Below are 12,536 nucleotides of genomic sequence, written 5' to 3' on the forward strand. Positions count from 1 at the left end.
CACGTGAGGCGGCGGCGGGAGCGCCCGAACGGCCGGAGCGGGGCGGCGGTGAGGGACGGACACGGGGACAGGGACAGGGACGGGAACAGGGATGGGCACGGGCTGAGGCGGGCCGGACGGACCGAGAGGCACAGGACCTCCCCCCTCCAATCCTCTCGGGGCTCCCCCCGCGCCTCCTCGATGCGGGGAGCGGCCGCGGGAGCCTGAAGGGCGGGGGAGGGGTGGGAAGGCCGTCACCTGTCGGGGAGCCGTGAGGGGCGTTAAAGAAAGGGCTAGAGTTGAGCAAAATGGGGGGGCACACGGCATGGGGAATCCGAGGAGTTCCAGATCGTACATGGGAGGTGCTGCTGGCCGGGCCCCCGTTAAATTTGGGATCGTGGAATGCCGGATTGGCTATGAAGTCCCACCCTCTGCCATGGACGGAGAAACCTTCCACTATCCCAGCTTGCTCCAGGCCCCGTCCAACCTGGCCTTGGTTATCTCCAGAGTTCTCAGATGGATCCAGGGATCCATCTTCTCCGTGCCAAAGCCTCAGCACTCTCATAGGAAAGAATTTCTTCCCAGTATTCAATGTATATTTCCCCTCTGTCAGTTTGAATCCATTCCCCCTTGTCCTGTCATTATAATATTCAAATTGTATCTTATCCAAAGTGTGAATTCCCTTGTATTCATCAGTATCCTATCCATGACAGTTCCTGCTTGCCATCCTGTTCAGCAGTCCCAGGGGTGGTACAGGTCCTCTGCAGGGTCTTCCAGCCTTTTCCAAGGTGTTTGTGGCAGTCCTGAGGGCAAGGTCTGGGGCACAGCCCAACCCCAAAATCAGGGGCCAGTTCAGAGGGCTTTTCCAGCTTTAATAACTCCATGATTCTGATTCATGTGCCACATGATGTATTGCTGAAAGGGAACACTGAAATGTTCGGTTCCTTCCAGGGGTGTCCTGGTCCCTCGCTGCCATGGCCATGCAGATGCAGCTCGAGGCCAGCGCAGACACATCAGCAGAGGAGGAGAGCTTTGGGCCACAGCTCATATCCAGGTTGGAGGTAGGTAAGGCATTACCTCTAGGAAGTGTTCCATAGATAGACTTGCTGCTCTTTTTCCTGAAATGGAATCCTTTGATGGTTTGGTTTGGAAGGAGCCTTAAAAGCTCATCCCATTCCATCCCCTGCCATGGTCAGTGACACCTTTCACTATCCCAGCTTACTCCAAACCCCATCCATCCTGGACTTGAGCATTTCCAGGCTCTCCACCAGGGCTTCACCACCTCCACAGGGAAGAATTCCTTATTAATATCCAACCTAAACCTTTTTATTTTAAAGCAAGGTGAAACTGAAAACGCTGTTGCTAAATTCTTACTTGTGTTCTGTTAAAAAAAAATCAACCAAACAAAAAACCCAGAAATACCCAAAAATACCAACATGTGACATTCTTCCTCCCTCCCAGCAATGTGGCATAAATGCCAATGATGTGAAGAAGCTGGAAGAAGCTGGATTTCACACAGTGGAGGCTGTGGCTTATGCACCGAAGAAGGAGCTGCTGAACATTAAAGGCATTAGCGAAGCCAAAGCCGACAAAATCTTGGTAAGGGTGTTCTGGAACTTTAACCTGAGCTATTCCACAGGTTGATTTCTGCTGGCTGAAAGCATTGTGGTGAATTTGGAAGGTTTCCAAAGGGCAGTAAGGGTGATAAGAGGTGTGACATGACTTGTGATAAGAAAAGGCAAAACAACCAGGACAGGACTGAACTGAACAGGTGGGGGACACGGGGAGGATATTTCCATAAAACACAAAAAAAGGGATGTTGGAGCTTTTTCTCGGAGCAGAATTTAAGTTCTTTTCAGAGGCACCAACTAGTTCAAGGTCTGCAAAATGTGCATGGAATGATACAGGCACCTCTTCACAAGGCAGAAAATACTAATTACTGGGGGATTAACAAACAGCATGAACTTCCCTGGCACTGCTTGCTTGGGTTTTCCCTCAGGCTGAGGCAGCCAAACTGGTTCCCATGGGCTTCACCACAGCCACAGAATTCCACCAGCGGCGGTCGGAGATCATCCAGATCACCACTGGCTCCAAAGAGCTGGATAAGCTGCTTCAAGGTCAGCATTTTATTATTTCTCTTTCCTGCTTAACCTCAGTTATTGGGGTGGGGTTTTCCCATAGTGGGATCCTTGCACAGAACCAGGTAAGGCAAGTCCTGGTTGGATGAAAAACTTCTAGGACTGTTCTTGAATAATTTCTCTTATTTTAGAAGCTGCAGAAATACCTTTTAGACTTTTTAGTCATGGTGCAAGACCCAGAGTGCTCAATTTTTGGATGTTTCTGGTTTATTTAAGTCCCTGATGCATTTAGGGAAAACAAAACCAGGTATCACCATCTCCCCATTCCTCTGGTAATGCAAACATGAAAAGAAGTAATTTCAACTCTGCAGCATCTTCAAAAATACCCATGAACTTCCTAACCACAGCACGAGCAAACCTTATGATGACAAGCAGTTTTTCCTCTTAGTTTTGCAACTTTCAGCCAAATTCAGTGTTTAACTGAGTCTCTGTAAATGTAATGTTTATTAATAATTATTACTGTTGTTTTCCCTTCAGGAGGAATAGAAACAGGGTCCATAACAGAATTATTCGGGGAATTCCGTACTGGGAAGACGCAGCTGTGTCACACGTTGGCCGTCACCTGTCAGGTGGGGGGTTCACCTCATTACAATCCAATATTCAGACCCCACAGCCTTGGGATATTTGCTAATTTGGGCACTTTCTTTGACTTTCTATTTGTTATTACTGTCTAGAAGTTGCTATTTCCTAAAATATTAGAGGCTTGGATTTAATTTGATCATTCAGTTGACTCCCTAAACTTCCCAGATCAAAGCTGAGCACCTGTCATCTTGTGTGGAGTCATGGAATGCTGGAATGGTTTGGGTGGGAAGGGACCTTAAAGCTCATCCAGTTCCATGGGCAGGGACACCTTCCAGTATCCCAGCTTGCTCCAAGCCCCATCCATCCTGGTCTTGGACACTTCCAGGGATACAGGGGCAGGCACAGCTTCACTGGGCAGGGCTTCAGCACTTTCCCAGGGAAGAATTTCTTCCCAATATCCCATTTATCCATGCCCTGTGTTAGTGGGAAGCCATTCCCCCTTGTCCTGGCACTCCAGGGTGACAGGTACTACAAAAGGAAGGTGTCAGCGATGGGGACCAGGGATCTTTCCTCTCACTTTTCCCAGCTAAATGGGACTGCAGTCACAATAACTTGGGATGTTATTTATTGTATGAGCTTAATGAGGGCATGTGGCAATGTCTTCTGTATTTATGGATGCTTTATTCCTTTCTTTCTCCTTCAGCTCCCCATAGACCGTGGGGGCGGTGAGGGAAAAGCCATGTACATCGACACAGAGGGGACCTTCCGTCCAGAGCGGCTCCTGGCCGTGGCTGAAAGGTCTGTGAGTGGAAGACAGGAATAAATGGACTCACAACTCACTTGGAAAACATTTTCCACAGGTCCTAGAGGTTGATTTGGCAGGTGTTCCCTTTGGAAAGCTCTGGTGTTGCCGTTCCTCTCCTGTCCCTGCCACTCACCCCCCACAGCTCTCGTGTCATTGTCCCTTGGCACGAGGTGATTTCCCTCTCTTTTGCTACTGGAAGGGACTGGGAGCTTCCCGAGCAGCTGGGGACAGGACTGGCTGGATCCTGTTCGCTCTTTCTGAAGGGAATTTGATCTAATCCTGCTCCTCCTGCAGCAAGGACTGCTCCCATGTTCCCTGTCGCCAGGGAATATTTGGCAGCCAAGCGAAGGAGAGGAAGTGAAAGGATGTTTGCAGCAGGCACAGGTGTGTCTGTGCTGGCTGTGTACAGAGTCCTTGGAATCGTGGAATGGTTCAGGTTGGAGGAGCCCTGGGAGATCCCCGTGCCCAACCACTCCCTGGTGCTGCTGAGGCCACCACTGTCCCATGTCCCCAGGTGCCACATCCACATGGCTTTAAATCCCTCCAGGGATGGGGCCTCCACCACTGCCCTGGGCAGCTGTGCCAGGGCTGGACAACCTTTCCTCTAAGAGACTTCTCAATATCCAGCCTAAACCTTCCCTGGTATCACCTGAGGCCGTTTCTTCTTATCCACTTCAAATGGTTCTGGTCATTCCCTTCTCTTTTCATCACCATGGGTTGTATTTTTCCCTCTGTTTTTATCTCTGCTGGGGATGTGAGTTTTTCTTCCAGTCCTTTGGCAAAGCTCCTGGCTAACTGCTGTGGATGAAGTTGTCACTCAAGGTCCATCCCTTTATTTTCCCTGATTTTGCAGGTATGGCCTGTCTGGCAGCGATGTCCTGGACAACGTGGCCTATGCTCGGGGCTTTAACACCGACCACCAGACGCAGCTGCTGTACCAGGCTTCGGCCATGATGGCTGAATCACGGTAATTACACTGATTTAATGGATTTTGTTTACACATTGGATTAGCTTTTGGCTTCTCCCAGGATCCAGCTGGCTCCATGGGCAGTCAGGTGTCAGCAGCACCTCTTGCTGCTGGAATTCTGGGTGCCAGCAACTGGCTTCAGCTGATGTGGCTGTACAAACACAGGGAATTCATGGTTCCTCAGTGCCAGCCTGAGGAGCGACTTGGAAGCTCAGTTTAGAACTGTGGTTAGAAACAGTACTGATGATTTCCAAGCTCCCAGGAGAGCTGTGCAGGCAGTTTGGGATTGGAACTGAGAATTACAGCCCTGCCTGCCCTTTCCCAGGTACGCGCTGCTGATCGTGGACAGTGCCACAGCCCTGTACCGCACGGATTACTCGGGAAGGGGGGAGCTCTCCGCCAGGCAGATGCACCTGGCCAGGTTCCTGCGGATGCTGCTGCGCCTGGCGGACGAGGTGAGCATTGGCTGGGCTTTGTGTCGTGGGTTGATGCTGGCCAAACATCAGGCACCCATGAATGCAACTCACTCACCCTCTGCAATTGGACAGAGGAGAGAAAATGTAATGGAGAGTTGTGAGTTAAGGACGGGGAGAAAACACTCATCAATTACCATCAAGGGAAAAACAGGCTCAACTTAGAGATTTGAAGTGACTTCATTACTAACAAACTCAGAGCAGGATAATGAGAAGTAAAATAAGCTCTTAAAAACACTTTGCCATCACTTCTCCGTCTTTCTCAGCTCTACCTCCTGTGCCAGTGGCACAGTGAGATGGGAATGGGGGGTTTGGTCAGTTCATCCACCCAAGGCTTCTCCCACTGCTGAGGGAGAAGAGTCCTTCCCCTGCTGTACCATGGGGTCTTTCCCATAGGAGACAGGTCTCCACAAACTTCTCTGATGTGGCTCCATCTCACAAGCAGCAGCTCCCTGTGAACTGCTGCAATCTGAGTCCATCCCACAGGCAACAGTGCCCCTTGAGCTGCTGCAGTGTGGGTCACTCTTCCATGGGTCAGTCCTTCAAGGACAGGCTGCTCCAGACTGGACACAGGGCCCCTCTCTCCACTGGATCTCCCTCTGGATCCTCCTCCAGGCATCCACCCTTTCCAGCATGGGGTTCCTTCACGTGCTGCCAGTGGATCTCTGCATCCCCTGTGGATCCCCATGGGCTGCAGGGAGGATCACCATGGTCCTCACCACGGTCCTTACCACGCCCTGCAGAGGAATCTCAACTCTGGTGCCTGGAGCACCTCCTCCCCCTCCTTCTTCACTGCCTTTGGTGTCTGCATCTTGTTCTCCTCATATTCTCACTCCTACTCTTTTCCAGCTGGAATTGAAGCTGCACCACAAGTTTTGTTTTGATTTTTTCTTACATCTGTTACTACAGAGGCACTGCCACCATTTCTAATTGGCCCAGCCTTGGCCAGCAGCATGTCCCTTTTGGAGCCATCCTGGGATTGGCTCTGCCAGACATGGTGGAAGCTTCCAGCAGCTTCTCACAGAAGCCACCTCTGTGCCCCCTGCTACCAAATCCTGGTCATACAAACCCAATATGATTGCCAAAGTAAAACTCAGTGGTTTTCTTACAAACCCCAGCAATTTGGTCCCAAGGGCTTTGTCTCCACCTCTGCTTCCATTGGTTTGGAGAGGCTGGATCCCACAGTTATGGTCACCAGGAGTGCTCCTGTGTCCTTTTCCCTGCTTTTCTGTTCCGATTGTGAGAAATAATTGGCTTTGGGCTGTTTCTCCTGCAGTTTGGAGTGGCTGTTGTCATCACGAACCAGGTGGTGGCACAGGTGGATGGAGCTGCCATGTTTGCTGCAGATCCCAAAAAGCCCATTGGAGGCAATATCATCGCTCATGCTTCCACCACCAGGTGAGACAAGAGTTGGTCGTATCCCAGGAGCCTGGGTTGGGAATGTTTTATGGAATTGGCTGAGTAGCTTTTACTTCCAGGGTTTCCATAGTCTGTGCTTCAGTTCAGCACCACTCTGGGGCCTCAGTCTGCAGGGAAATGAACATCTCAGGAAGTTCCTACAGCTCTGTTTACCCCTTTATGGATTAGGATGATTTTCTGGGAGCAGGCTGTCCATCCTGACCTGTTTCCTTCCCTCTCCCTGTCAGGCTGTACCTGCGGAAAGGCCGAGGTGAGACCAGGATCTGTAAAATCTATGACTCTCCGTGTCTTCCCGAGGCTGAAGCCATGTTTGCTATCAATGCCGATGGAGTGGGAGATGCTAAAGAATGAAAACTCCTTCTCTTCCCCTGAATCCCAAGACTGTGTCTGTAAGAGGCTCCGTTCCTGGTGGCACCTTAGGGATACTTCCCAAGGCAGCAGGCAGAGGAAGCTGTGGTGTGTCAGTGTGGGAACCATCGGGACACACCGAGCACAGCCGGAGCTGTTGGGAAGAGATCTCCCTCTGGGCTGCAGGCACAGCTGAGGTCCCTGTGCTTCCTCAGCAACATTCCCAGAGGACCATACCCTGTGTGTTTCCCTGGATCCCACCGTGCACATGGTGCAGCAGAGTCTTGGTGGCCACAGTTGGGAACTTGGTGAATTGGAAGCAAAACTGAAGGGTTTGTCCACTAAAAAGTGATTTATAAACCAAAAAAGAGTCGTATTCTACATGAGGAATTTGGGATTGGTGGTGGTCCCAATCCATAACCTTTCTGTTCATTTTCTTTGGATGCTGCAACCTCCTGGCTCGAGGGAGCTGTTCCTTTACATTTCCATTTCATTTTCTGTATTTCATTAGTTCTCTGTGGAAATCTGCTTTTAGTAAAAAGTCCCCTGAGGATATTGATGATGTCCCAGGTTCCTGGGATTTACAGCTGTGTGTTCAGACCAAGGATTCTGGCTGGCAGAAGCTGCACCAATCTCCCAGGAATCTCAGTCTGGGTTTGTTTTTTCTCCCAGTTCTCTGTTTGGGGGTAAAGTGCAGCCCTGCCCTGTGGGACTCCTAGAAGAGCTTTGGGGGTTAAAAAGGTTCTTTTCTATTCTGCAGTATTTCTCTAGAACTCGATTAAAAAGAATAATGGGTTGATGTGATCTTAATTGCTTCATTTACATTGGTTAATTAAAGCAAATCATTGAGAAGTGGCTTGAGCGCCCCTTGGTTGGAGCTGGCAGTTCTTATTTATTGTCTCTTTGTTCTTTCAATTTCTTTTAATTATTTCTTAAACAGTTACTGCAATTAAGCTACAAAGTGAGGAGAACAGCACTCCTACCCTGCTGGATTGGGAAATTCAAGTGGAGTTCCTTGGAGAGATTGAGGGGATGGGGAGCTGAGCCTCAGGCTGGGTTTTGGCAGTGGGAATTGGGTGAGGAGGGGAGAGGGGAGATTCCCCCAAAACTGATTAAAGCCAGTTCTGCTGGGTTTGGGTGCCCCCACTCCAAAAAAGGATCCTGGTTAAAGGAGACTCAAGGAAGCAGCGGGATGTGCTGGGGGGGCTGTGCTGGGACCCCCCCCCAAATTACAGCCAGGAAAGCTGGGCACTGCCAGACCCTTGGTACACTGCCTGATCCAGAGAGGTTTGCCATTATGTTCTCTTGTGCTCAGAACCTGGCATTTCATTGGAGTCTCACAGGCTGCAAATCCCATGTGAACAGCAGGAATCACAGCTGATCACACAGAACCCGGTCCAGTAGGGTGAGTGAGCTGTTCCACAGATTTATTTTTCCCCAATGCATTTTAATTTAAAGCAGAACACTGCCTGGCCCGACCCCGTATCCTTTATTTTTGGGGTTTCTCTATGAGAATTATCTGCCTAGACTGAATAAAAAGTTCCAAAAAGATTCCTCTGGTGTTGTGGGTACCAGGCTGGGGGTCAGGGAGGGCCCCCTCCTCAGGAGGGAGTCCAGGGGGGAGTAGGGAGGGCCCACACCCACCAGATCTGTCCCAGCCACCCCCAATCCCTTCCCTTCCAGCCTGGGGACATCCTCCATCAGCAGTGTTACAGCCAAGGGAATTTCCCTCACAGAAATTAAATCCCAAGCAATGCCCTCGGAGATGCCCTAAAATAACAGGTTACAATCAGACAAATTTGTTTGGATTACATTTGGACATTTTCAGGGAGCCAGCTGGAACTGCAGAACCAATAGAAAGCTTTCACAGGTGGGCCACACTGCAGGTGCCTTGAAGGCAGGGATCTGCATCGCTTTCCTCAGGGAAAAGGACTTCCAGAGGCCACTCCTGAGACTCTGGAATGAACTCAGCTTCTGCAGGGAGAGATGTTCTCCCGTGGGCACAGGGGCTCCCTCAGCACGGGCTGGGAGTGCGTCTGGCCACCGCCTTCTGCTTTAAAACATCAACTGGAGCCCGTGCTCAGGGGGGTGGAATCTGCTGAATTCCAGGGAACTCTGTCAGGTGCCCCCCAGGGACATTGGGCTGGGGGATGAGGGTTAGAAATAGCAAATTCTATGGAATATAAACCTGTCCTTGTCTCCATTCCACTGAGCTTCCTTGGAACTTCTGCTGGTTCCTGGCCCAGCTGGTGTTAAATAGGCAGCTCTGTATGGGAATATCCATGCTGCATGAGGCACTGTAAGGTTATTCCAGCAGGAGTTCAGCAGGGAATTCAGGGCTATAGCTATAATTCATCTTAACTAGCAAAGCTGAACCCCAGATCTGGCCACCACACAGAACAATCTTTGTGCTGCCCTGTCAACCAAAGCCCCTGGGCTGCGAAATTTCAGCAGCCAAATGTATGGAATTATCAATCCCAGCAACCAGCTTTTTGTCATCTATGTATTACCTATTTTTAAAAGTGAGAACCACACAGGTTTTGTCTGTCTCATCCACTTAATGTTCATTTTGTCCCCTACAAATTATATCAGATATCTTCTCCAAAATACTTCTAAAATTATTCCAAGTTTTACCCCTCAAGGTCTTCCCTACCTGTTCACTACTAGTTACCTCGTTTTTTACCTCAAAACACTAATTCTCCATCCTGGAGAAAATAGCAGTTTCTGTGCCCAAAATTTTCATTACCTGTCCACAAGTGATTACCTCAGTTTACCTCATGATGTTCATTCTGTTCCCTGGGGATTATTTCACATTCCCTCCCCAGTATTCCCTGTCTGTCCCCTTCTGTTTCCCTCATTTTTTTACAATAAAGCATTCTTTCTTTACTCTGGCAATTACCACAACCTTTACCTCCAAAATTTTCCCTACCTCTCCACTACCTATTTCCTCATTTTCACCTCAATATTTTCACTCCTTACCTGATGGATGCTTTCAATTTTTACCCCCCAATAATTTCCCTACCTGTCTATAACTGATTATCTCAGTTTACCCCATGAAGTGCATTCTCTCTGCTACAGATCACCTCAAGTTTTACCCCTGAAACTTTCCCTACCTCTCCACCACTGAGTACCTCATTTTTACCTCAAAATATTCCCTCAAGTCTTACCCCCCAGATTTACCCACCTGTCCACAGCAATTTTACCTCAGGATGTTCCTGCTCTTTCCAAGAGATAATCTCACATTTTACCCCCTCAATTTTCCTTACCTGCCCAATACTGATTACCTCCTTTTAAACTCAAAATATTCATTCTTTCACCCACAGATTAACTCAGATTTTACTACCAAAATGTCTGGTTTGTCCCCTGTCTACTAACTAGATTTTAAAACCAAAAGCACACAAGTTATGTCTGTTTTATCCCCAAATTCTCTCCCCTACATATCACATCAGTTTTTCTCAAAAACACATCACCTTCTTACATATTAGCTCAGGGTTCTCCCCCCAAATTCTCCCTAGCTGGTCCACTCCTGATCACCTCATTTCTACCTCAATGTGTTAATTCTCAGCCCTACAGATCTTTCCAAGTTTTACGCCAAAAATTTCTTTGTCTACCCCCAGTGACGTCCTCAGTTTATGTCACTGTTCACTTTTCCCTAGAGATTTACTCCAATTTTACCCCAAAATTTTCCTTACCTGTCCCCAGTTAATTACCTCATTTTACCTTAAAATATTCATTCTCAACCTTTAGATTATTTTGTTTTTCCCCCTAAAATTCCCCTACCTGTTCACTACTGATTCTCTCATTTTCCCTTCAATATATTTATTTTTTACCACGTAGCTTCTCTCAAGATTTGCCACAAATTTTTCCATGTGTCTACTACTGATGACCTCATTTTTTACATCAAAATCTCCTTCCTACAGATTATTTCATATTATTTTTGTCCCCCAAAATTTCCCCATCTGTCCATGACTGATTCCCTCATGTTACTTCAATATGTTCATGCTCTCCTCTAGAGATCAGCTCTGATTTATCCACATAATTTTCCCTACAAGCTCAGTACTCATCACCCCATTTTTCCCTCATTGTTCATTCTCTGCTTTTGAGATTTTCTCAAGTTTTGTCTCCAAAATTTTCCTAACTTGTCTACTACTGAGTACCTCGTTTTTACTCCAAAATATTCATTATATTAATATTCATTCTGTATTAATCCCTACAGATTATATTGAGTTGTACCCCCAAAATTCTCCTTCCTGTACAATATTGATTAACTCTTTTCTTCCCCAAAAATGGGCACTCTCTCCCCTAAACATCATCTCAGTTTTCCCCTCAAAAATGCCACCTCGCTGCCCTGGACATCCCCTCATATCTTCCTACAAACAGTTCTTGTGACTCCTCTCAATTACTCCAGGTTTTCAGCTAAAAATGTCACCTCTGTCCCCTCTAAGTTATGCCAGGTTTTCCTGTGAGGAGTTCAGGCAGGACAAATGACAGCAGGGAACAGCTGTAAGTTCAAAGACAGAATGAGAAGATCTACCAGCAAAGGGGAAAGGTTTCAGAAAACATTTCTGCAATTAATTAATTAATAATTATTTCCAGTTTCCCAGTGAGAACACAAACTCACGGCCACTGAGGCCTGGCAGTTCTCTGCAGCTCACATCCACAGAGGCAATTCCAGCATCTGAAAGAAAGGAAGAAGAAAAAGGTGATCTCTTTCAAAGTTATTTTAAGTTCTCAAACCAAACCAACCCTTACTCTTGATTTTGGCTGGGCGAATCCTGAGCAGTGGGTGCAGATCATGTCATTCATGCTGATGTGAGTGATGCTTCCTGGGGGAAATCAGCTGATTTCCAAAGTTCACTGCCTGCCCCATGCCTGATCTGCACAGGAGAAAACCTCTTCCATGAAGGGATTTTGTTCCACCTGATCCCATCTCCCCAGGCTGTTCCATGTGGATGCTGCCAGGTTGGGGCAGCACAGGCAGATGCAGCTCTCAGCTCTCCCTGCTCCAAACACAGCTCTGGGCTCCTTTGCAAACTGCCTCTGCCATGGGGTTTGCTCCAGAAGGAATCGAGGAATGGCTCATGGCAGGATGGAGATTAAGTTATCACAAAGGGAAGTAAAGGATAAATATTCCCATAAGAGCCTTTGGGATGTGCTGGGCTTAACTGGGAAGGGGAGTGGGGATAACTGGGGACTCACTCCACACCTCGGGCACGACCAGGGGGCAGTGGGGCCAGAAACCGTTGGGTTTGGCTGCTCAAACACCAAAGCTTTGGGCAGAGATGGGACGAGTTAAGTGGTTTTTCCTGTCCTGAAAGAGACGAGAAAATGGAAATTTTCTGTGGATGTCAAAGGCTCCTGGCTTCCAAGCTTCTGATTGCTCACTGTAGGTTTTTATCTCCAAAAAATGAAAGGTGGCATCAAATAAAAATGCCCCTTTTCAACATTTTTTCTCTACTTTTTTCATACATAAAAAGGATGCCCATTTTTTCTTATTGCATTCTTTGCCTAATTTTAACAGAACCATTTTCACTCCAGGCCCCACTTGTGAGTGGGCCGTGAATCCAATCCTTTGCCATCGGACCTTGGACAAAGGAAAAGCAGGATCTGTTCCACACGGGTTCCATCCAACGGGGAACACCCCCTGTGCCAACCCCAGCCTGGGCTGAGCTCGCTGCCTCACTCCCCCATTCTGGATTCTGGCTCCAGTCCAGTCTGAGTTTTCCCCCATTTTCCATGCCTAGAAACAGGAAATTGTCCTGGTCAGGGTGTAAGACCTTCAACTGCACATTGATCTGGGGGGCTGTGACTGGGATTCCAGTGGGGAATTCATGTAAATTCAAATAAAAACTATTCCAGGGAGCAGCACTGCCAAGGTTGGGAGC

The 12,536-nt window shown here is 48.1% G+C and overlaps 1 protein-coding gene across 1 annotated transcript; it reads left to right on the top strand.

The window, feature by feature from the left end:
• Positions 1-6: 6 nt before the first annotated feature.
• Positions 7-7,528, top strand: RAD51 (RAD51 recombinase). The gene is made up of 10 exons (XM_015632354.1): positions 7-48; positions 931-1,040; positions 1,441-1,578; positions 1,979-2,096; positions 2,595-2,686; positions 3,343-3,437; positions 4,298-4,411; positions 4,737-4,866; positions 6,161-6,282; positions 6,531-7,528. The coding sequence occupies exons 2-10, from the start codon at positions 954-956 to the stop codon at positions 6,652-6,654; spliced, it is 1,020 nt and encodes a 339-aa protein (XP_015487840.1). The 5' UTR covers positions 7-48; positions 931-953; the 3' UTR covers positions 6,655-7,528.
• The last annotated feature ends 5,008 nt before the right edge of the window (positions 7,529-12,536 follow it).

Source organism: Parus major, chromosome 5, assembly GCF_001522545.3.
Source record: "Parus major isolate Abel chromosome 5, Parus_major1.1, whole genome shotgun sequence".
In the NCBI taxonomy this organism is placed as follows: domain Eukaryota; kingdom Metazoa; phylum Chordata; class Aves; order Passeriformes; family Paridae; genus Parus; species Parus major.

What these genes read in the sequence shown, in the direction of transcription:
- RAD51 (XM_015632354.1), top strand. Translation starts at nt 954, where the DNA reads ATGGCCATGCAGATGCAGCTCGAGGCCAGCGCAGACACATCAGCAGAG. An exon ending in AGCTCATATCCAGGTTGGAG is followed by an intron (nt 1,041 to 1,440) that starts GTAGGTAAGGCA and finishes CCTCCCTCCCAG; the next exon opens with CAATGTGGCATAAATGCCAA. An exon ending in GCTCATGCTTCCACCACCAG is followed by an intron (nt 6,283 to 6,530) that starts GTGAGACAAGAG and finishes TCTCCCTGTCAG; the next exon opens with GCTGTACCTGCGGAAAGGCC.